The sequence below is a fragment of the Aythya fuligula genome, chromosome 5, assembly GCF_009819795.1.
Source record: "Aythya fuligula isolate bAytFul2 chromosome 5, bAytFul2.pri, whole genome shotgun sequence".
In the NCBI taxonomy this organism is placed as follows: Eukaryota; Metazoa; Chordata; class Aves; order Anseriformes; family Anatidae; genus Aythya; species Aythya fuligula.
In genome coordinates, this window is record NC_045563.1 from 48,282,793 (window position 1) to 48,308,469 (window position 25,677).

At 37.2% G+C, this 25,677-nt stretch overlaps 1 protein-coding gene across 1 annotated transcript in view; it reads right to left on the reverse strand.

Annotated features, from left to right (window-relative positions):
- The window catches only part of LOC116489902 (golgin subfamily B member 1-like), a 45,914-nt gene extending 23,274 nt beyond the window's left edge, over positions 1-22,640 (reverse strand). The window contains exons 1-17 of the mRNA XM_032188643.1: positions 22,615-22,640; positions 19,130-19,184; positions 17,841-17,984; positions 17,195-17,341; positions 15,971-16,093; positions 15,209-15,376; positions 14,668-14,853; positions 12,072-12,194; positions 11,773-11,886; positions 9,738-10,053; positions 9,232-9,341; positions 8,733-8,850; positions 7,844-7,935; positions 6,743-6,894; positions 2,863-3,016; positions 1,866-1,992; positions 887-1,020 (exon numbers count right to left, since the gene is read on the reverse strand). Coding sequence (XP_032044534.1) covers positions 887-1,020; positions 1,866-1,992; positions 2,863-3,016; positions 6,743-6,894; positions 7,844-7,935; positions 8,733-8,850; positions 9,232-9,341; positions 9,738-10,053; positions 11,773-11,886; positions 12,072-12,194; positions 14,668-14,853; positions 15,209-15,376; positions 15,971-16,093; positions 17,195-17,341; positions 17,841-17,984; positions 19,130-19,171 — 2,250 coding nt within the window. The 5' untranslated portion in view covers positions 19,172-19,184; positions 22,615-22,640. The remainder of the gene's footprint in view (positions 1-886; positions 1,021-1,865; positions 1,993-2,862; positions 3,017-6,742; positions 6,895-7,843; positions 7,936-8,732; positions 8,851-9,231; positions 9,342-9,737; positions 10,054-11,772; positions 11,887-12,071; positions 12,195-14,667; positions 14,854-15,208; positions 15,377-15,970; positions 16,094-17,194; positions 17,342-17,840; positions 17,985-19,129; positions 19,185-22,614) is intronic.
- Positions 22,641-25,677: the final 3,037 nt, after the last annotated feature.

A 25,677-nucleotide genomic window follows, 5' to 3' on the forward strand; every position in this document is an offset into this window, starting at 1 on the left:
CAGCAAATAGGACAAACATGGCAAACTTGTCACCTCTAATGAAAATAAGCTAGCATTCTGGAGGAGGCAGAACACACCTGTACCGCCCTCAATAGCTGCCCTTCTTCCTCTACACCAAACGTTACCTGTATTGAAAGTTTTTGTTACAAGATTCCCATGTATGAATTAATATAAGGCTGTCTTGCATCTTAAAATATTAAACTCTTTTACATATATAGATGCAACTTAAAGAAGTATAAGGAATGCTCCAAGCCTGAGTTTTAGTAAGAGACCATTTGTCTCATTTTGTGATAACTAGGGTTAGAAAGTATCAAGAATAGTAACTTACCAGGCCATATAAAAAAAAAAAAAAAAATGATAAAAGTATTTGTTACTGTTCCTTTGTGGGCCTTCATTCAATTTTTTTTTAATATAAATAGTTAAAAATATTTTATATTTATTATAAATACTATATATGTAAAATTATATAGGTGAGATATAATCTGTGAATTATATGAAGCTTGAGGGATTTAAGAAGAGATTTATGACATCAGTAACAAAATTTAATTCTTGACCTTCTGACACAGGCTCCCTACAGAGAACAATGAAAATAATAACGCCTTTTACTATGTTTCTACAACAAATAACAAAGCTTTCTTCCAAACAAGTTTCTTTTTGTGGTGACTTCTACTTTTGCTGAATAGAAGTAACAGGCTTAAACTTCAGAGTTTAATATAGCATGCAGAGACACTCTGTCAACATAAATATAAACTAAAAAATAGGCTTTGGATATTTTTGCTAGCTGCAAACGGACATTTTTGTCTTATTGTAGGCTATGATTATAATATAAACAGAACTAAACGATTCCCCTGAGAACAACATTTTTTACGCGAATACAAAAGCTTACCTGAAGAGCCTCCATTCTACCTTGAAGCTGCAATCTATCTTCCAAATCCTGACAACGCTCTTCTAGAAACAGAATTTGTTCCTGTAGTTGATTTCTTTCCAGTTCCAACTCTTCGACTACACTCCGTAAACCTACTTAAGTCAAAGAGGAAAAATTATTTCAAGAAAGGTCAACAAAAAATTCCTGAAGTCTAGAAATGTTGTTCACCTTCATATTCACAATTCTCACCACTGTGGTGCACAATCAGATCTCAACCATTTCCAGTGGAAATGCTTGAGGCCTTGCACATCTAAAAACTAAATAACAAAAGTACTCTTAATTATTCAAAAAATAAAATCAAGTTGCATAGCTCAAGAACTCATAGAGAACCTGGCAGAAATATTCTCATCAGTACTGTGGCTAAATTAATACTGTGACTGATTTTACTTTAATCATCAGTTAATGTACTTGCAGGATTGGAGCTTAAGCAATCTTAATAAACAAGTAAATTGGTCTGTATCAAAATTTGCAAGTAAACCTATTCCATTTCATCAATAACATGTACTTGCAGCTTTTACCACAGTTTTAAGAACACCTACACTAAAAAATAGCCATTTGATTTTTAAAGCAAAAGCACGCAGCAGTGGAATACAATTCTGCTTTGCAAACATAACAGCTGTATAGATTGGAAACACATTCACAGGAACAAGACTCTTAACTTAAAAATACACCATCTTGCCACATAGAATATTTCATGGGCACCACAGCTCAACAAATTCCAGCGTTTAATCATATTCATATTCTACTTCTGAACCAAAACTAGGCAGTTCATCCAGCACGCACATGCTTTAAAATGACACAGAAGAAAATGCAAGCCAAAAAAATTCAACAAAGATTAGAATACACCACAAATGGGTTGTTAGTTGAATTTGAAAACAAAAATAGACACAAAATACAGATGCTGTGCATGCTTTAATAAACTGTCTAGTCTCTATCACACCTGCATTAGGTGAAGTGTACTCTGGCCACCAACCTCCCATATTTTCTCCTTCAGCTGAATCAGTGCTATCCAAGGTGACATTCAACGCTTCTTGAAAACACTGTTTTCCATCAAAGCTGTACTCTTCCTATGCACAAAACATAAAGGTGAAGTTTAATTAAAAGAAGTAAAGTAGCAAGGGTAATACATGTATATGCACTGTTATAAGAAGTGAAGTTTCAGTTAAAAGTCCTAAAACCCTGCAAGTGATTCAGGTGCATAAATCAAAGTGTATGTGATCACCACGGACACCTGTCCAGCTTCTAATTACTATTTCCAGAGAAGCAGAGTCTCCCACAGGTTTTGTACGGTATCTGCCAGGCCTCTGAAGACACCCTCAGGCATCTGAAAGGCCAACATAATTATGCTTGGATACCTTAATTGGTCCCCTGATTTGTACAGTTAATAGGGTCCTCTGAAACTCATGGTAAATTATTGGAATTAACTAAACATAAAATTATGCTTCCAATGGCATGTTATTGCAACAATGGCATCCTAATTCTTCTTAGAAAAGGTAAAGATTTTCTTCTTGCAAGCTACAGCACCAACTACCTAAAAGTATGCCTGAATGAACAGACAGACAAACCATTTAATAAAGCTCCACTGACAAAGAAATTTGTAAAGATCGTATCTAACACAAAGATGGCCTCAACATATTAAGCATATACCTAGGTTCAGGCACATGAATTACTCCAGAGAGATGCTCCTTATTTTTCAATGTAAAACTAAGTAGACTCAAGGAACAGAGAGGTGTGATGCCATTAGAATTGCTCCTCATCTTCTGGCTACATACACAATCATTTAATTTACCACCAGATCTGTCTAGTCTTCAGTTACATAACTATTCTAAGTTCATAAGTCTTTAACATATACAAGAGTAAAGCATCATATAAGTGATAGTACTTTCCATGCTTTTAGTAATATACAGGTAAAAATAGACATGTAGATTTTAACCCACCTGAACCTTCCTGCTGGTCTGATTGCTTTTTCTTCTTGCCTGCTCCAGCCTGCCCATTCCTTGAGCTGTGGTCAGTTCCTCCTCCAGCTCCTGTTGCCCTGAGACTATGGCTGGATCAGAGCAGCCAGGAAAGAACCAGTCATCCTCAATCAGTTTTGTGCCACAGGAAAGCAATTACATTTATATCAGACACTACTACATGAAAAGAGACCAGGGACGAGCTGAAGTCTCTATGAATGACTGACAGGAATAAGATTAAAGAAGCAATCCATAGCATTCACCTTGTGATTTCCCTCCAACATAACTATGTAGAACACAAGAATAAAGTCTGCATATCTCACTAAGAAGAAGCAAACTGAAGCCTAACTTTACTTCTTCAGAAAGTCTTTATACAGGAGACTGGAAAGGGTGACGTTATGCTGACACCAAAAAAAAAAAAAAAAAAAAAAAGCCAACCAATTAAAATGCCAAATTAGATGGCCTTTCAAATTACCAGGTTAAAGACACTTAATTTGTATGATAACGGCATCAGCTGAGACAGCTGTAGTTTGTGTAATGTGAACAATGACATTCATTTTTATGGAAATGACACATGTCCATTTCAACTTCAATTTTAGTATGAGCTACAAAGCCAGATAATTTAAGGAAGTCACAAGCATGTGTTACACTGCAACTGGCATCAAACCATTTTATCATACATTAATATCAATCTTTTAAAGACAAATACAGAATCATTTGTAAATAAACACACTGAGTGAGCTCAGAATATGAAAGCTTAGGTATGCATCCTGTTCGTTGTTAGAAATGCTTTTTCATTTTAAGTACATTCCCATCTGTTTTGTGATATGACAAAACATATTTGTGGAGACAGATTAGGAAACAGGTGTTTCATGCAAAGCACACAAAGCAGAACAGCCAGTGAAAAGAAATGAAAGTAAAGGTGGCTCCATATTTTAACTGAAAATTAGAAAATCACAAATTTGGCTTTTGATTTAGCCATATCAATCCAGTTGTCCTCACAACATGCAAAATTCAAACAACTTTTATCTATGGATCAGCGAAGTAAAACCCAGAAACTATTAGTAGATTCAGCCCTACTGGGAATGCTCAGCTTTCATCTGAGTTGTACAAGGACAACTTATACCACAAATTTCATTAAAGCACACCCCTGTAACACCTATTAGATGGGAGCAAAGTTCTTCCTGAAATATTTCAAAATGACATACTTAACTGTCAGAAAAGATTAAAGCAAAAAAGTTGAAAACTTTAAGGACCCTTTTAAGTTGGACTGCTGAATTGGATTTCACTACTGGTTTTAATCACATTTTGGTTTCTTTCGCTGTCACTTTATCAGCACTCACTTTGCAAACCTTTGTTTAACTTCAAGGATGGATTCTATTTGTTTGTTTGTTTGTTTTTAATCATTGTACATGTTTCTTCAAAACCATAAAAATAAATGCCAAATTCTGATCACCTTAAACCTTTGTTTACGAAAAATATCATTGTAGTCAGTGAAACAATTCAAAGAGCAAATATTATTCCAGATAAGAATGACCCCTTCTTTGAGAAAACAGATTTAAATTTCTTGAAGTTGAAATTGAGGTAGCTTGTTTCTAAGCATAATCAGAACGAATAATACACTGTTCTTTAGGAACCCAACTATTTTGGGTTTTGATAAGGAAGGAAAGAATGAAATTACCATTGTCACATGAAAAATGACAGTATAGAAATCAGAGCTTTAGAATGATTTAGAACCCTCAGGCAAGTGTTAAATCATTTTCAGTTAAATTCAGCATTGCTTTAACAACATCAGTGAATAAATACATTTTATAACTTTTTCAGTGGTTTAGGGAGCGTTTCATTTCATTTTACATTATATCTAATGTAAAAACATTGTATATAATGTAAAAACATTATACCTAATGTAAAAACTGAAAAACTTTCCAGGACACACTTTTTCTGATACACAGAGCATTCAAATTAACTAATGATGTGCCTACGTTTTCTTGTGTTACTATTCACATATCAAATGTCCCAATAATTAGTGGTTTGCAGAGGAAATAAGACAGAATTTCTATGCACCAGTCAACACTGTCATCCCCTAGGATTGTGTAGCTCTCCACACATTCATTTCAAAACAGACAATTGCTTTATTTGGCAAATTGCCATAGATTATGATGGAATGAGTAGTGGTTTCTAGGTTGCTTAAAATATCCATAACTAGTATTAATGCAAATAAAGTTTTACAACTTACGGGAGGGAATATAATTGTTTTTTAAAAAACACTATTGAATTTTGAGTACTATTAAGAGTGTCTAAATTAATTTGATTCTTACTTAGTAACAATCAATTGCAACAAGCCAAGAATTTTTTTTCTAGAAAAGGTTACAGAGTAAATATGGAGTCAGCTATTACTACAAAGGAAAATAGAGAGATTTGGTTAATATAAATGAATAAATAGGCTTTGCAAGAGGGGAAAAAAATCAAGTTAAAAGACAGCATTTGTTACATGTACTGCTAAAAACCACATACCATCAATGGCAAATCTTATAAGGTACTGTTGGCAATTTCCTCAAAAGAAGCATCAACAGAAGAAATCAGCAACAGTATATTACAAGTTGCCATTGCTGCAGGAACCTGCATGCACAAAACTGATGGGAAACTATGTTCTCACTGGCTGACCAAATCGCAGTGTAGGGTGGTAGGAGTGGAGGGGGAAGGGACGCTGAGGGCTCATCAGGTGTAACGGCAGGAGAAAAAAAAAAGAAACAGAAAGGTCATGCTTATCCCAAGGGGAAAAATGCAAAATTAAACACGGACTGACGCAGATGAAATTTTACAACTGTTATTAATATTGCACATGGATCTGTAGTAACCACAGATGAGGTAACAGGTAGTTTTAATGAAGGGAATATTATTCTCTTTCAGTTCAAAGCATTACATGGTAAACCCCTCAAAAAGATGAGACGTGATCCTTAAAACATTTCTATGCTTATGTACTGAACCTTCAAATTAATCTTGGAGATGGAAAATAATTCAATGGCAGATTAAAAAGAGAAGATTCAAATTACCTAACTGGATTAATTATGACAGTAGGTTGTGCACATTAAAATGTGCCATTAATCCCCACACTGTTAACTAACGGGACAAAAATTATAATGAAATACTAAATGACTTGGAAAACAAGCAGCAAAAACTATCTGAAATTTACCCAGACTTTTAAAAGAAGCTGCTTCACTTTATCATCAACTGTTTTATTACTAATTTAGAAAATTACAAAACCTAAGATGACTTGAAATGTTATTTTTTGGAGATAATTTAACATTTTTAACTAGCCCTAAACCATTACCAGTTACTGTTATTCAACTGGTTATATTCAAATGATATTTAAAGAGAAAATTTGTCTTAGGTACATTTTACTAGAGCACCACCCTACATCACAAAATTCAAACCAACGTTACAGTTCCCCACACCTTCACTACCTGTTCACAGCAAGCAGCTTTAATATTTCAATGGTGAACTTATTTTAATCACTGGTCATTCATGTGTGGACGGTAACCTTTTGAAGCAAGTTCAAGCAGTCTTACAGAGCAGCAACTCAGATGGCAAACACAAAAAGTACATCTACTCATAAAAATAATAAAAAAATGAATTTATGAAAGAAGAATCAAGGAAATAAGAAAAAGCAAAAATTGCAAATTTAAGCAATTTTACTAGCTAAATCGTAATTATATAATCGTAATCGATTTATATCTTATTACTACAGAAATTTGTCATGGTAGAACACTATCAATTCAGTCTGAAGTGCAGCAGACATACATGAGGGGTGTGTGTGCATCATATATATATATAATAATTTAATCGTGAGTAGAACAGCTTACCTTCTCTCTCCTCCTCAATCTGAGCCATTCTCAAGGCCATAGCAGACTTCTCTTCTCTGACTTGATCACGGGACTCCTCTGATTCTGGTACATTTTCTTGCCATTCCAAGAGGTGACTCTGCAGTTCATCCACACTACCTGATTCACTGGCCTAACAAGAGAAACTGGGCATGAAAATGTATTTACCAAATCCTACTGCAAACGTAAATGACTTTTTAATTTGGCAAATCATTCACAGAGAAAGCAATCCACTGTAATTTAACACTTAACATACATAAAAAATATGAAAACAAAGATAATTATCATGGACTGTGTAAAAAGATAGCCTTACCACCTAGCAAAGTATTAAAACTGCTACTGCTGGTTGCACTTACAAGCTAAAATATTTTTAAACAAAAAATGGCTTTTTAAACAAATCATTTTTCTTGCAGATTTTCATCTTAGAAATGTTTTATAGTACAACAATTTTAATTTTCTTTCTTTAGGATAACAAATCTCTATTACTTTTATCCATGAGTAGAATAAGTAAGAATGTTTTTGCCTTCCCATCAAAATAAAAACTATTTTATAAATTTACCAAAAAAAAAATCTCCACAAAAGTTCAAAAATACTTTTAGCAACACATAGTAACCCCTTTCAAACTGTCTCTACTGCTAGGTCTGCATAAAATTATTTAACATGTACTAAGACTAACGCATACTGTTAATTCACCTAGAAGTCTTTTAGTATAGCTTTTTGGTTCTTCTCACTTTGTCATCTCAACCTGTATGTTTGTTAAGATTTCAGCTCTTATTTCCTTCTAAAAGCTATTCAGACCTTACACAAAATAATAAAAAGTCACTTTGATAACCCATGTTAAATATAACTAAGTAGACAGTAAACAGTTTGGAAATATATAAATTAGAGTATGTGAAAAAATAAGGAGGAAACAATCTTTAATTAATTCAAACCTTTCAGTTTGTTACCCATTTTAACAGCTACTGACATCTCAATTTCACAAATCACGAAATTAATTTTCAGCAAGAAGACCCAGCTAACACACTTTCTAAAGCACTGTTTGAGCTAATCAGCAGCTCATACAAATCAATTTTAAAGTTAACCTGTGAAGCTGCCCTCTTTGTAACTTGGTCAAGATCAGCTTGCAACTTCCTTTGCTGCTCTTCATAGACTTCCAGCTTAGTCAGCAATTCTTCTACAAAAGTATAATGAATTGGGTTCATTAGGACACAAAACTGATAGAAGATCAACAAAAATTTACAAGATTCAAAATGAAAATTCAGATAATTCATTTCAGTTAGAAGACCTGTACTTGTCTGTGTTCTCCACCTACCCACAAAACTGACTTCTTGGTTGTTAAATAGAGATGAGTGATTTAAACCTAACATGCTAACAATTTAGACTAGTGAAGTGAAAATTCTACCATTTTCCATTTACAAAAAGGATGTCAGAAAAACTACAAGGTGAAACAGAAAAATCTCTCATAGAACTCTATTTTAAATATAATTGCCTATCTGAGGTTTTACGCAAAAAAAAAATCCCTCAAATTCTCACACAAGAAAAAATATTTGAGATTATTCTTATAATTCTCACTGCTCTCAGAAGTTCATTGTATATATACTCTATTAGATTTTTCCAAGTATCTTGTTCTCGTTTCTCATCTTAAGAAGATACCTTTTCCACTCGCTGGAAAAGTTTAGATATATTCTACCAAACCTGAACAGAGCAAGGGCTGAACTGTTATGCACAAGTAGATTTAGAGAAGGAAAAGATGACTTGTACCTCTGACTTAAGAACTGTATGCTATTGCTAAAAGTTGCATGAAGGTATTTCCAAGTATGGTGTTTTTTGTTTTTTTTTTTTGAAAAAAAAAATTAAAACAATAAAGACTATTCATCTTTGTCTCTTTAATTTGGAACCATCTGCAATAGAAAAATAAATGGGTTTTTGGTTCTTTTTTTGCAAGCAGGGTAGGTTTTTGTTTGTTTTTACCATTTTGAGTTCTGATTTCATGTAATGATTGAAGTTTTGACTGCAGTTCTTCCTTTTCAGCTTCTAATTCTGACACACGATTGTTCAAGGCAGATACATCATTATTCTTCGATGAAAACTAAAAGAAAAAGTAGCTGTAAGTTTTTCAAATGCACCAAAACACTAACAACATAGTAAAGTAAAGGCCACTTATTTCTAATTTTTAGTAAGATTTGGAGTAGCTGTTTTTCTACTATTTGGAAGTGTAATGCACCAGCTATTTAGGAGCAACTGTACTCCTGAATGCTAGTAACACTAATTTGTACTTTTTTTTTTGTTGGAACTTCCTCCTGTTTATATTGAATAAACTTTTAATGTTTATTCAATTTTTATATACAAAGGCACTTTGAATAAACTCTTTTAATATTTTATTTAGCCCACACTTTATTTTTTTCAGTCAGATCTCCGAGCATAGTAGCTTTAAAAACAGGTTTTTAACGTCAAACAATGTTATACGCACATTTTTCAGTTCATCCTCCAGCTGTTTGATTCTTGATTTGGACCAAGCCTTCATTTTCAGAAACTTAGCTTCAGATTTGGTGGCCTCTTCTGTTTTCAATTTCAGTTGTACTAAGGAACAAGACATAAATATTTTAAACCCCGGAAGGATTATCATTACAAGATCTATATTTAATCCCTTTAGCAACTGACAGTAACGCTTATAGAAGACAACTGCATGCAAAGAAGAAAAACACTAACAGTAAGAAATGTGGTGAGAAAGTTACAGCATACATCATCATCTTGATATTCCCATAACCCTCATTATTATAGTATTTGAGCACAGATACTTTTTAATTACTGTGCTGATAACTCTTCCATTGAATTTTATGAAGTTCTACTTGCAACAGGTATGAAATTATATAAAGGTATGGCCTAAAATAACCTTTATTATATAATATATATAAAATATATAAAGGTATGGCCTAAAGTAACCTTTCATATGTAACAACTGTTTATATAGGATACCTTTCAATTCTTCCATCTTTTCTTTAGTTGTAGACTCCAGATCTCTAACATCTTTTGTCTGCCCACTAACAGTTAATTCTTCCACTTGTTTCTTAAGCTGAACCAGGGCCTGATCTTTTTCTTGCAACTCAGTTTCATGTTTCTCTTGAATTTCATGCAGTTCAGCATCGTACTTCTCCCTCACTTTTGTCATTTCAAGCACGTGTTTCTCCATCATGTCTTTTATCTGGGCTCTCAAGACATGTCTCTCTGCATCCAGTTTAGACTGAAGGTTTTCTTTTTCAGACTGAAGACGTTTCAGGTTTTCATTTATCTCCTATTAAAAAAGAATGACCTTTTTTTATTTTAATAAAATGTATTTTTAGTATGACTGTCAAATACTGCATTTGTATTCTTACATACTTTTCCACACATTATAACCAGAAATCAGAGCTACTGTTGGTCACCTGGCTCTAGTACAAAAAACTCAGCTCTGATTTTCTAAGGCTTACATAGGAACTTGAGCAAAATCGCATTGCTATTTGAGTGAAAACTACATGTTACTTCTCTCATAGCTGAGAATGGAATAAAAATCCAGGCTTGCTTCTACAGAATATTAAATACATATTTGTAAGATCTCTCTAACAGTGGTATCAAGGACTGAGAATGCTCACTGCAATGCCATCCAGATGTTGTTACCTACACCCATTAAAACTGGCAAACTGTGACCTAGCTGTTCTTTTTGCTAACTAGCCTTCTCTTAGTGCTTATTCTACTGCCACTGCTCTCACTTTAGTTATACTACAAGAGCAAGATTACAGATCACTGTAATGGAGCAGTTCACTCATATTAGCCCTGTTGTACAAAAGCCTTCGTTAATGATACATAAACCAAGGAATATAAACTGTCTATGTAAAGAAGCTGTGCAAGACAGCAGAGGCAACATTTTCAAAATGCAATTAAACAGCTTATGTAAAGGAAGTCTTCCTGCTATTCTAATACTTTGGCTGAGGTTCCGTTACAATTTAAACTGCTCTAAGTTCATGTTGTTACAATCCACCTTTTGCCCTACCCTCAAGCTGCGCATTTCTGTCCCCTCAGTGCACTAGCACTAGGTACTGACTGTTCTTGCAGCATATCTTCCTCCAAGATGCATCTAACCCAGGGAAAAACAAAAACAAAACAAAACAAAAACAAACAAACAAACAAAAAACCTGCATAAGGCTCAGTGTATGACAAATGGGAAGGACAAATGAAGCACCAATTTAGCTAGGACAATAGCTTTTGGATCACACATTTTTTGCTAAGGATCTTAACTACCTTAGCAGGATAGTGTGTCTACCTGTTACATAGTTGAAACTATTTCCAATAGATTTGAATTCAGGAAACCTTCTTGGGTAAGTGGATTTATTTATTATTTTTTTTTTTTGTAAATAGGATGACTGAAATGTTGTACCTGACGCTTCCCAAGCAGGTTGTTTCAGCAGAGTCCCAAAAGCCTATCTGAGAGACTGCAATGTTCTTTACCTACATTTTTGAACTGAAGTAGCAGCACTCAAAGGCTATAATCACAATTCACACTAGATGCTTAAACACAATGAACCTGGATTAGCTATGCGTTTTGCAATCAGTAAAAATACTTCAAAAGAAAGGGCACAGTGCTAGCAAAACATTCTCGTTGGAAAAAAAAAAAAAAAGGGCCTCAGTTTTGGAGCTCACTCCATTCTCTTAACTAGAGAAACAGAAGTCTTTTGATAGCAGAATTTTTTTTGATAGCAGAAAGTCTTCCCTACATAACAAGTTCTCAAAACAAACCAAGACAAACTATGGAGGAGAATTGACAGTTTTATATTTCACGGGCTTTACTTCTTTATTTCCTGAATTGAAATGGAATTAGTATCTGTTCACACAATTACAGTTGCATTACCAGCACACATCAAAACCTCCCAGAGTGCTACCAAAGTATTTTATGCAGAATTATCTTTTGGACACAAACTGCTTTTGAAACTTGTAATTGACCTGATGAGTTGAGCAGTGTATATATGCTATTTCTTACTTTCAGTTGCTGGTCCTTGGCATCCAGTTCTTTTTGCAGCACATCTATCACCTGAGTCCTTCCTAGCATGACTTCTTCCTTTTCATGGAGCTTCTGCTTCAAGGCCTTCAGTAGCTAGGAAAAAAAACCTCAAGCTATCAATAAAGGGATTAAAAGTTTTAGAGGAAAAAAAATAAGTATTATGTTTAGTTTCCCACCCAGACTTCTGAACTGCATCACAGAGGTTATTCACTACATGTTTCTAATCTACCACGACTCTCTAAGTCAAAGCAAGCAACCGAGTTTCCAAAGCAACATACCTGTTCTAGGTCAGCACTTGCATCAGATTTAGCAACTAATTTAAAGAGCTCCTGTTCATGTTTTTTTCTCTGTGCTTCCAATTCCTTTTCCTTTTCCTGGATTATATTTTGAAATACACGTACCTGAAAACACAAAGAAAGTAAATATGAAACCAGTCCACAAAGGTACATTAAAAGTACACTGGCTTGTCTAAATAAAGGTACAGCAAGATAGTGTATTCTTGCTTCCACTTACCAGTAAACACAGTAATCACTGACTGATTACTGAAGTTAATGGCGCATAAACCTCCAACTTGCATGAAATTTGCCTCAATTCTACAGTAACAAACTTTAAATGAAAAGGCCTGTAATGCTGATTTTTGTTTAACACCACAGATCTACACCTTTTTAGATGCTATCATTCTGATACTTCTTTCTTCTAAAAGATTACACTGTTCATAATAATTTCTAGCAGGTTTAAATCAATTAAGCCCAAATAGCTTTGAAACCTAGCCACCTCTTCCTACTCAAGAACTTGCATTCTTCTTCCAGCATCTTTGTTAGCTATCTTACTTTTATAAGAACTGTAACTTTTGGAATCTTGTGCCAATGATATTTTAAATTAAAATTCAAGATTTATTTTTTTTTTTAAAGATAAGCAGTTTTTTTCACATAAAGTGAAAAGGTTTGTATTTCAATGACCACATTGTGCTCACCACAATGGCTTTTAGTCTCAGCTGTTTGTCTTTTTCTTTATTTCTTCTATCAAAACATGCAATGTTGTGCTACTGAACATGTATGCTAATATTCAGGATCGAAAGTATCAGATAAAGTAAACTCAGGTATCAAATAATATAGGAAATCCGGAGATCAATAGTTTCATACATGGTAGAACAAATTCTGAGGGATCAACCACATCACATTAAAATCTAAATTCCTTACAGTTGTGCTGAAACTCCTTTGGAAGTTAAATCTCAGATTTAATGTGATGTACTATCAACATCAAAAACAGGATAACATGCTCCCTAGATTCTTTTTCCTTTTAAAGTGGTGTTTATTTTTATTTTTTTCATTTTTAATTGTTATTTAAAAAAAAAAAAAAGTTTGTCTTGGCCTGTTAATCAGCCTCAAACTTCTAGAATAGTTCCCCATTATGTATACTAATCTTCACCAGCTATTTTTCAAAGTTAGGAGGAAAACAATGTATTTCAATGCTCTCTTGCTAAGAAGTGCATCAGTTAGCTCACAGCACAAATTAAAGTGATCTGTCAAATAGCCACATTACACTGAGAATGGTTAAATAACCCCAAAACACTACTAGCCACTGCACGCGTGCACTTTTGCACCTTCAGGTGTAGCGCCAAAGGGAAGACAGGCTTGGAGGTTCTTCAACCACAATGCTGCACAACTCACTTTACTCATACTATCACTCATAGTATGTCATTCACTCATAGTATGTCATACTACATACTATCTCCTCTGTGCACAAACATCAGCCTCATCCTTAAAATCACAGAATCACAGAATTTCTAGGTTGGAAGAGACCTCAAGGTCATCGAGTCCAACCTCCAACCTAACGCTAACAGCCCTCCACTAAACCATATCCCTAAGCTCTACATCTAAACGTCTTTTGAAGACTTCCAAGGATGGTGACTCCACCACTTCCCTGGGCAGCCTGTTCCAATGCCTCACAACCCTTTCAGTGAAGAAGTTCTTCCTAACATCTAGCCTAAAACTCCCCTGGCTCAACTTAAACCCATTCCCCCTCGTCCTGTCACCAGGCACGTGGGAGAACAGGCCAACCCCCACCTCGCTACAGCCTCCCTTGAGGTACCTAAAAAGAGCGATAAGGTCGCCCCTGAGCCTCCTCTTCTCCAGGCTGAACAAGCCCAGCTCCCTCAGCCGCTCCTCGTAGGACTTGTTCTCCAGGCCCCTCACCAGCTTCGTCGCCCTTCTCTGCACCCGCTCAAGCACCTCGATGTCCTTCTTGTAGCGAGGGGCCCAAAACTGAACACAGTACTCGAGGTGCGGCCTCACCAGAGCTGAGTACAGGGGGACGATCACCTCCCTAGCCCTGCTGGTTACGCTGTTCCTAATACAAGCCAGGATGCCGTTGGCCTTCTTGGCCACCTGAGCACACTGCTGGCTCATATTCAGCCGACTGTCCACCATCACTCCCAGGTCCTTCTCTGCCTGGCAGCTCTCCAACCATTCCTCTCCCAGCCTGTAGCTCTGCTTGGGGTTATTGCGCCCCAGGTGCAGGACACGGCACTTGGCCTTGTTAAACTTCATGCAGTTGACCTCAGCCCATCGGTCCAGCCTATCCAGATCCTCCTGCAGAGCTTTCCTACCCTCAAGCAGATCGACACACGCACCTAACATCCTTCTTAAAATCCTTCTTAGCACAGTAATTTTAATTTTCAATAATTATCTGTACAAACCATCTACTTACTGACTACTTCATTATTCTTACTTCATCTGATCGCCATATAAACCTTAACTCAAGAATCACTGAAAATTAAGAATGGCTTTTCTCATTTATTGAAATAGCAATTCTACAGTCAAGATACCATATCTTCCACCAACAGATGTAAATATTTCTAGAGTGTTTACTTACATTTTCTATATATGCAGCTTCCATTTCTTGGAAACGTTCTCTTTCATTGCTCTGAACAGTTTTAAGACTCTCAATCTGTTCCTGGAACAAGCTACATTTTTCTTCACTGTCTCCAACCTTCTTGGTAAGGTTCTGAACAAGAATCTGCATGCTTTGCAGTGAAGACTCTTTAATGGACAGCTCATTCTTTAGAATGCAAACCGTTAGAAAATTAGAAGAATGGGCCCAGAAAAAACACCCACCATCCAGCCCTCCCTCAGGCAAGCAACATTAAACTAGAAGCTCAGGTTTGGTTTTAATTTGAGTGAAATTTCTCATCAGATTTAAAAGTCAGTAAAAGTATTATTTAGTCAATATTATTACCGACTAAAGTAAATAATTATATACATATTAAAATAAATGAAAATAATCAATGAAGAAATTGTAGTCACATGAGTAACTGCTGGTAATTTGTGCTTCAGAAAAGGATCAACCATACAACATCAGAATTGTTTCTGATTCTTTGAAACCTCTGTGGAGGTTTTATATCTGAGATATATACCTTCAATTCTTCATTGGGCAAGAGTATTTCATTGGCAGCACCACCTGATCCACAGGCTATCTGTAAATCAATGATATAGGCATCTCTTTCAGCTAACTTCTTTTCTTTCTCCGCCAGCATGGCATCCATTTCAGTCCCCCGACAGCGCTGGGCCTCCAGTTCAGCATTCTGAAAATGAAAAGACAACACTGCATGTAATCTGTATTTCTAGCACAGTTTGCATCACCACCATAGTACCTATTTTAGGGTACAGAAAAAATTACAATCACATTTATAACCTGGTTCAATTTTAACTCTAACATTTAATGACTGAGCCTGTTTCTCTCTGAAATTCTGCAGTACTCACATTCCTGCCACCTTCCAGTCAACAATAATGTTCACAAAATACATCACTGTTACAAACTGTAACACAAAATCATTATTTGTATTTCTTTCTGTCATTAGCTATTTTTGCAACAAGCAAAACTGAAGCAAAACATTTTAATTCAAAATAGAAGACTTAAAGATAACATTAACCCACACAGTTCATACAGTGTTTCCTTTTCTATTTATTTTCAAACTACTATTATAAGCATGCTTGAGGATTCAATGTTAACTGAAAACACAATGAAAGAATCTCACTGTATTTGTTCAGGCAGGTTGTAGCACATAACCTCTGTTTTCTCAACCCAAAACTTTCTCAAAATATCTCTTTAGTCTTTAAATATAATCCTACACCACACATGTGAAAAAACATACACTCAGCATCATATAAAACACCACCTTTTTTTGTAGCTCTTCATTTTTTTGTGTGATCTGGGATTCTAGTTCTTCAATTCTCCTTCTCAGCACCAATATTTTCCCACGATTTGCTGCAGCATTTTCCTGGTCACCATCTCTTGATGCCTGCAAAAACAGGGAGTTTCACATTCCATAAGTAAGTAGAGACTGACTTCATTACTTCTACCTGTTCAGACAATACTGGTGAAATAAAGTGGCCTTGTAGTTTGTATTCCTATTCTCTTATATATTAAGTATTCCAAGTAGAAGCTAAACAAAGCAGGCACAGTATTTTGATCAAACTAGTAAAAATGTTAATATTTAAATTATTAATGGTAATTATTAATTACGCAAGGTGGACTGAAACATACAAAAAGGGTATTCATTTCCTCTGGCCACTGTAACCCACATAATCTGGCATGCATAACCAATATAACTCAGGAAAAAGAAAAAAAATATTGGGGGGCAAAGTTAATTGAATTCCTCCTAAACACAGTGTTTCCAATCAGAATTCAGGAGATACAACTACTGGATTATAGAAACTGTCTGCCATTACAAAAGAAATCAAACCCAATTGCTAAAACTATGTCTTCCTAGAAAAATTGGGAAGATGTAAATAATTAGCCACTGCATGTTTTTGAGGACACACAGGAAGTTTAACAGACTGATCTGCTTTTATTCCACTTTATCATGTCTTTAAAAAGTACTGAAGTCTCACTAAAGTTGTGTTAGAAGTTGTATGTCATTAAAATATACTATTTTATAGAAAATCTCTACTAACATAACTGCATTACTAAAAACAAATTTAAAAATCTTTGTTAATGGTAAAACAATTGTAACTTAAATGAGAGATTACTATACTTGCTCTAAATTTTGCTACCAAGGCCATTCTTATATTTCCATTATTGTCTTTGATATTTAAATAACAAGCTAGCCTTGTTTCTATTTCTTCTCGAAAAGCTTATCTTCATGTGTTAAGAGTCTGAGCCAGTAATAAGATGAAAACCAGTAAGATTTTTTTTTTAATAAAACAATTTGAAAGGAATGTACAATTTTCTAAATTTCTAGAGAAAGATAAACAGAATGAGATAGAAATACACAGATGGACAGACAACAGCTACAAAGTCTACCTTGATCCTAACCTGACTCAGATCAACATTTGGACTTCAGTTCCATATGCAAGTCCAGCACAATAACATGTCTACTTTCAAATGTAAAGACACTTACCTTTTTTTGTTCTGCTTTTTCCTCTAACCCTCCTGCTGTTGATAACTGTTTCTTAAGTTCTTCCAGTTGCGAGGTTAATGATGCAACCTTGGCTTTGTTTTGCAGCTTCACTTTGGAAAGTTTGGCATCAGCAGATTCCCTCTCCTCCTACAAACATTACAGTCATGAAGGGCTTAAATTAGCTACCTGAACAACTGCATCCTTCAAGTCTCCCATTTAAAAAAGAAAAAAGAAAAAAAAAGAGAAACAAAAACAGAAATCTAAAGTAATTACAAAAAAAAATAATCTTTCCCGTGAAGAGACTGCTGCCTGTGCAATATCCAAATTCAGTTACAATTTTGGAACACTGTCCCTGGAGGTATTTAAAAGATGTGTAGATGTGGTGCTTAGGGATACGGTTTAGTGCCAGACTTGGCAGTGCTAGGTTAACGGTTGGACCTGATGATCTAAGTGATTCTATGAAGATGCATTGGCAAAAAGCTGTAATGCCCAGGAAACATAACAGCTAATTGTAACCAGTGCTTCCCCGGGTTCCTGAAGTTGTTATAACTGATTATTAAACTTGTCTACAAGAACAGCATACGATAAACAGGACTGATGTGGTTTTTTTTAAACTGTGTCTTTGACAAAAATATACACACAGTACCTTTAACTGATTATCTTTATTTCGAAGCTCAGCATCCTTCTCTCGGACAAGCTCCTTTAGCTGAGTTACCAGCTGTTCAGTACTTGTCAGCTGTTCAGTCAAATCTGTCACCGACATGTTTCCTGCATCTTGTGACCCTGCAGCCTGCAGACATAAAGCATATTTTGAACAAGCAAGATAGCGCAGACAATAATTCTTGTGCCATCAGCTTTTTTTTTTTTAAACATATTCAGCAAATCTTATTAGAATGCAATATTAAAACATACATATACTGTATGGACATGTACCAGACTGTTTTGAACTGGTCTGTCAGATACAGTAGCAGAAGGGTTTATATAAAACCATGTAAAATAGAACGCACAACATAATTGTAATAATATGATTTCATCTGTGTAGAAACACTCTTCATTGTACTATGATTCAGTCAGACCACTACAATTACTTGATCATTTGTGCACAAACAAGTAATCCCTGTATTTTGCCATCTCAGAAATTCCTTGCAGTTTCTTTCTTTTCTTAATCCTTATATAGCTATTTCCATATTATAAATTCTTTTGAACAGCAACTTTCCCCTCTGTCTCTGAAAGTCATCTAACATCTGTATGGAATAATAATGAAAAAAAAAAAAGTTTTAACAATTTCAAGCAGATCTACCTAACTCTACTTGAGACTTTAAAACACAGCTTTATTTTTTTAAGGAATCAGGGGAAAAAAAAGCAATATCCCTCAATATCCCTCACCTTTCCATCAATAACACATTTCTTAAAATAAACTTGAACATAACTACAGCAATAGTTCACTTAAAGGAAAAAAAAAGGCAGGAGGGGATGACATCACTTTTGAATGAACAAGAAAAGGCCATAAAAATAATTAAGCTATACTGTATGTTGACATATTTAATGTACAAGGACTTGATTTCCTTATCTACTGGATTTTCATTATAATATCTAGCAGTAGTGTCACTGAACCTAGTGGCAACAAAATATTTTATTAACATGCTACGCACAAAAAACACACTTGGGATAAAGTCTATGTAATTCTTATAGATGCTCTCTTAAAGCAAGTTAAGCATAATGAAGATGAATAGAGCAGTCGTGTTACGCAAGGATTAAATATCGAGCAAGAACCCAACTTGACTTTTAGAGTCCTAAAAGTGAATCACAGTGAAACCAGTTAAGCAACTTCTTTATGACAGAGCAAACATATATGATTAGTAGATCATCAGTTAAGGGTTCTGTACGTCGGAAGTTCTTAAGAAATTATTATCTTAAAAGAAATGCAGTACTTACAGCTTTGGAAGGAGAATCATCTCCACTACCCCATTTCCACATAGTTTCAAGATAGCTATGAAAAAACAAATGAAACAATACATTAGTAAATGTCGGTGACTCAGGTAACTTTAATTAACTGGTCCTTCTCTCTGGGTATTTCAAAGTAAAATACTCAATTCTAACTTTAAGCGTTTGTTAACAGCTCCATCACGTTACTAGCTGCTGAGAAATAATGTAATTATGTATAAAATATGCATGTTATGCCTTTTCTAAAAACTTGTTGTTAGTAAAATGTCAATACTATCAAAAAAAATCCAAGAAAGTATTTAAAATTTAAATGCCATAAGTATTACTCAGCATAGTTGCTATTTCCATATATAAATAAAAGATATGAGCCACTTAAAGTTCACTAATATTTAACCTGACTTTAAACATTCTGCCTGCCACTGCAATGTGACAGGGATTATATCAATGCATATTTCTATAAAACCCTACACAACGACTGAAAGCGTTAAAGAACAGCATACTGCATTAATTGCCATGACTGCTTTCATCAGAAAAATGACATGAGTGTTGTAACCCGAGGTCACTGATCAGCATATTAAATGCTAGCATCTAAACCTCCAGGCAAACAAGCATTCCTTGCTTCTTCTGCTCTGAACCAAGCACCACGTATTTCTAAATGGTACCAATGTACCAGACATACCTGTAATTACAGCCTCAGACCACGGAAAGCTGCAGTCTCACAATAAACACAAGTACGGGCTCTAACACAGCTATAAGAAGCAAAATCCTACAGACCAAGCAGGTAGAAGGCAGTTCTAAGGATAAGAACAATACTGAACAACAGCGACAAGCTTGGCTGAGAAAAAAATGGACAAAGTCTTTAAAATAGCCAATGCAGTAAATACCAAACTGTGTCAAGGAGATGCACATTAAGAGCAGACTAATGTATATTGCTCTGCCTCTGTATAGTAATTCCGACGAGCAGCATGAAGTAAGAAGCAAAGCTGCACTTCAGTAATTTTCACTCTCAACTAACAACATCCAGAGGAAAATAATCCATCCTTTCTAATCTGTGTTACATACTTTTGAAATATGCATGCACAGATCAGTCAGCGGTACTGAATTTGGAAAAGAGTTTATTATAAATGTTAGCACATAGCTTTCCTTAAAAGGTATGCAGAATGATAGCAGAGACTGCTTTAAAGATGGTTATATTTTCAATGCTAAAAGCAGGAATCACAGAGTGCACTCTATGGCCTATGTTATCTACAAAGGTCAAAATGGATTACGCTAGGAATCTTTTCTAACATTAAAATCAACAAGCAAGCTGCGGGCTTGGGGACAGAAATTATACAACTTAGAAGTAAAAACCCCACCCATAACTCCTCCAGAGCTGTAACATCAAATCTGCTCTCTGCAAAAAGCTCATTTCCAGACACATTAAAGGGTTACCCATGTACAAAGTGGAGTAAAATGACTCACTAGATGTAATCACGGCGCATTTCCATTTTACTAATGGCTATTTTCGCTCATTTACAGCTTTGACTGCTGCAATCACTTTTGGTCACTTCACGTGCCGGCATTCCTACCTGAATACCTCAACTGCTACCTTCTGATGTGTTTTTGTTTATACAAGGGATAGTAAATATTGACAAGCTTTCCAAATCAAGCTGGGAAACAAAACTGAACAGACTTCCCTTAGCCAGCATAAAGTCAACCAATGATGATTTTTTTTTTTTCTTTTTTTATACAGACAGCCAATTAGAGCACCGAAGATGGCAAAGCTGCAAGTGGAACGCTCAACACAGTCCCTTCTGCTTGCAGGATCGCCTAAACAGAATTTAACCTATCATCATTTTCCTTCCTTTGGCAGCCTACTTCCAGAACATAGCACTACCGGTTATCAAGTATAAGAGAAGCAGGGAATCCAAATCCTCTGTGACTATATTGTCTGGGAAGTTTTTGCTGTGACAGATCATTTGTCTTTCCCCAGTAAGTTCAGACTGCTTGTCCTCAATTTCAATGTCCCACACTGTTTCATCGCTGCCAGTGTATCTCATCCCACTCTTCACCTTGCATATCCCGCTGTGTTGATAATCATTCTTTGCCATGCACTATACGTTCATTTCCCTTGATCTCTTCTTCACTGAAGAACAGGCAGGATACTTGAACCCTACACAAATTCCAGGAGATATAACAAAGGACTGCTGAATTTTACAAAACCAGCTACTCCTGATGCTTAAAGTTCAGCTGAGGTTTCAGCTCTTAGCACAACAGGATGCAACCAAAGAGGAGAGTCCCATTGGCAGCTTTGGCTTCATATTCTTCCATTCTCTTTGTCCAGCTTTAGCTGCAGCCAAATCCAGCTATAAAAAAAATACTAACCATGTATTCACCTGGATAGCTTCCAAGCCTGCTTGCTTCCCTGAGTCAGGCAAACACAGGGCCTACCACAAGGGGCAATCAGGGGTGCACAACAGCAGACGGGGACACATTTCAGCAGCAGGTCATACTTAGGTGGTCAAAGAACCCCCACAGCTTGAGAGTTACCAATCTACAGGGAATCTACAGGGTAGACTACTGAAACATGACGTTACAAACGCCTCCTCAGATGATTAGGAATGCTGACAAACAGTCCCCTGACTTCCACAGAACTACACACATTTGCCTAACCTTCCCCACGTCTGTTCAAAGTCATTCTGGTATAATAGCTTCAAACAGCACTCATCTGAGGTCTCACTACAAAGGTGCTACAGAAGGTCTTTTACCTCTTCTCTTGCAGAATGACTATATTAGAAAACAGGCAGCATCCTCTCTGCAAGGGACGTAATGGTAGCCCCCGTGCTCTTCTCTTAACAGGGCAGCAGTAGAAAGGCTCCCAACAGCAGTATGTGAAAATTTAGGCAAGTGCTTTATTAATTTAAATGTATTTCCTAGAATGACTTTGTGCTTTAAACATGGACACTGAAAGCAAAGCATTTTCAGGTATGTTTCCTCACTGCAAGTGCACATTTCGCATTTACCCATGGATCTGCCTATGCGATGGCCTGCCAGGACACCAACCCTCCCGCTGAACCAAGAAAATTTAACAGTGTATTTATATAGCTGTTGTGCAAATAACGCAGCTATTTCTCAACGACATTACACTTTCCCCTAGAAGCCAATCCCCCTGCTGGGCCCAACACCCTCGCCTCCTGCAGGAATTGGCCTCCATCAGCAGAGACAGAAAGCAAGAGCACAGGGCCTGCGGCAAAGGGCAGGTGCAATGGGGCAGGTGCAGGGCCCCTTTTTAGTGGGGTCCCCGCTTTGCCATGGGACCTCCGGGGACGCGGTGCCGCGAGCAGGCAGCCGGGGCCCCCTCCCCGCCCCAGCCACCCCCGGAGGCTGCAGCCGGGGCTGCGGGGCCGGCTGCGGGCCCACCACCACCCCGTAGAGCCGGGCGGGCCCCGCGTCCCCCCGCAGCCAGCGGGGAGGCGGCGCCGTGCGGCCCCACTCACCTGCCGGGGGGCGGCCGGGCCGGGCCGGGCTCTGCCACCGCCGCCTCCTCCTCCTCCTCCTCCTTCGCCGCCGCCTCGGCAGCTCCCCCGGGCTCGGCAGCACGGCCCGGCCCAGCCCAGCGCCAGGCGGCTCCGGCAGCGCCACCGGGCGGAGCGGAGGAGCCCCGGGGCTGAGGGGAAGGGAGAGCAAAGGGGACGGGAACGGCTCTCCCCGGGGGAAAATGGCCCCCGGGGCAGCCGGGCGCTGAGGATGGATTTAAAGTCCTTTTTCTAAGTGGAAAGCCACCACAATACAGTGCAAAAGGAAGCTGTACCTTGTGTGCCTGACCAGCAGCTGTCGTGTTTTTCCTTCTCCGGTGCATTTTTCTGCATGCAAACTGTTGCTTCCTAGCCGCATCATGCACTCTATGGCTTCTGGTGTGGCCCAGCTACAGACATGGCATTTTTAAAATAAGCACCTGTTCATACATACCAGTACATTGAGCAATAAGCTTTATTTACAGCAGACTACAAAATCAAAATGACTAGAGACAAGAAGAAGAAAAAAAAAAAAAAAACTGCTCGTGTTTAAATGGGATTAAACTTCAAGATCTGATTGTCAATTCAATCGCTTTAATCTCTTTCTGGTACAACATTGCACACTGTCTTCATTCATTTCTGATTACAAGCTAAATGAATGTGCCTGTATTCTCATTTATGCCTTAACTTCCCAGTAACGTGACAGCTGATGATTAGGGTCTGAAGTCCTCTGGAAAACATTAGTATCTCTGGGAACGTTAGCATGAGCATGAAGTGGACTACAGCTCTGCTGTAACCTGAGCTGCTCTGTCTGAATTTGCTTGGAGATGAGGCAAAACAGCTTTGCCAGCATGACCAGCGTCTATGTCCATTTTTCCAATTCACAGCTAGCTTCTTATGATTCAACACTGTTTATTACAGGAGTGCCTGGTCATTTCTCCTGGAGATGGCTGCAGACAAAAAGACAAAGCGAGAGCACTGTCACTGCAACTACTGGGCCAGTACAATGCGAAGCTGGGAGCTCCCACAGACACTTCCCACTGAAATTCTCCGTAACGTCATGACCACAGGCTTCCCAGCACTGCATGAGTGAATGCTCTCAAGAATAAAGGGTTCTTTGGCAATCGTACACATGGGAACAATAACATTGTGTTACACCCTCAAAACAGAGTTGGGCTAGCTGGCATTCCAAAAATGCTGTGCTGAAACTCATTTCACTGAAACACAAACAAAAACTGGATCCTTAAACAGCAACAGAAACGTTTAAGCCAGTATCATCATTACTACACTCACAAATTAGTCCTTCTGATGCATCTGCTAGCACAGAAGTTAAACAGTCATGTTTGCATTATGTCCTGCTTCAGTTAGTTTAGGTTTGCAGCCCTCTCTCTAACAAATAAGGGTGCATCTGACCACAACCTCCACCCACTGAACGTGCAACTTTTTAGTCCCATTCTGCAGTGTCTCCATAGCCTCATTGGTCTCAAAACCTGCCAAAAATTAACATTTCTGAGTAGCTGTCAGAAAGGAAAAACAGGAGTGAACATGCTTTATTATCATCCTTAGCCACCAAAATGGTACAAATGACTTTTGTATCAAACATCAAAACAAACACATCCCATGAGTAAGGGTGGAGTTACCCCTCTTCCTGAACAGCAGCAGTGTGCCATGAGCAACTTCGCTAGACTCAGAGTGGTGCTGGGAATTGAATCCGGAGAGTATTTGAGTCAACACAAGATTTATAACCTCTTAAATAAAACCTATAATTGATCATAGTTTGTTTTTGTTTTTGTTTTTGTTTTGTGTGTGTGTGTGTGTGCAGGAGGGGAGCTTCAGGCATAACAGTCCAAAATGTAAGTCCATCGATATTCAGGTAACTTTTCCCCCTCCTTCATTTCTGAACAGAGATTTTTCTACATTGTATATCAATACTGTAGCCCTGCTAACAACTGTTATATCACACTACTGACCTTACAAATAAACATGTAGGGTTTTGAGGAAAAATAAAGAAGATCACTAGAAGAACAACAATACGGAAGAAGGTGTAGATATAACAACAGGTTTACATGTAAAGTAAGATAGGCTCCTGTGTACAGCCAGCCCTGTAGTCTCTGCAGTAGGCCAGAATCACAGAATTTTCCACTCTCATATATTGGGATGTGCATATTAGTGTTGCCTGGGGAACAGTCTGTCTTTAGGAACCTGCTGCTTCACATTAACCCTTTTTATACCCATCATTTATTAATTGACTCTTCAAAATTAGTTCCTAACTTCAGTAAACGTCCTTATCTGCAACTTTGCTCCAAACATTTTTTATTCATTCCACTTAAGAAACCAAAAGCATTCTTAAATTTTCACTTTTCTAGGCTCCAGAACAGCTTTTCCTATGCTATATGAGCTGTCCTTACTGTAGTAATCAACACAGCATATAAACTCATAGTCTCATCTGCACGTCTTCCTTATCTTTTAACCCAATAAAAGATAAACTGTTCTTGGAAAGATGGGAGTAGAAATGACCACCTGCTTCCTCCTGGGATCCCACAGCCGAATTAGCTGCTCTGTTCTTCTCTAAAATGCAGGGTGCCGCATCAAGGTCCCATTAGTGCAATCTTGAAACTGAGTTATCAAGTCAGAAAGTACAATGTACTTTTTTCTGAGGGAACAAACATGGACATTTTACAAATAACTGGTTTTAATGTTTACGTGTGTCTTGTAGCCAAACTTCCTTGTTATGACTCCAGGCCTAAGGCTGAATGTATTTACCAGCAAGATATGAGTCCCTCAGAGACACGTGGAGATTCGGACACATTAAGCTCTCTCCCAGATGGAGAAATACTGCTGTTACCCGGTGCCTTTAACATTTATATAACAACAATATCCAGATGCCCCAGTTAGCGCAATACCAACTTACTTCATGTGCATGCTCTGCTGGAACTAATTTATTGCCTTAGGAATTCCCCCACATTTTGCAAAATAAAAGCTCATTACTTCTTAGCCTCCTTATTTCTCTCATCCCAACATGGGGTGGGAGGAAATTGCTTGCAC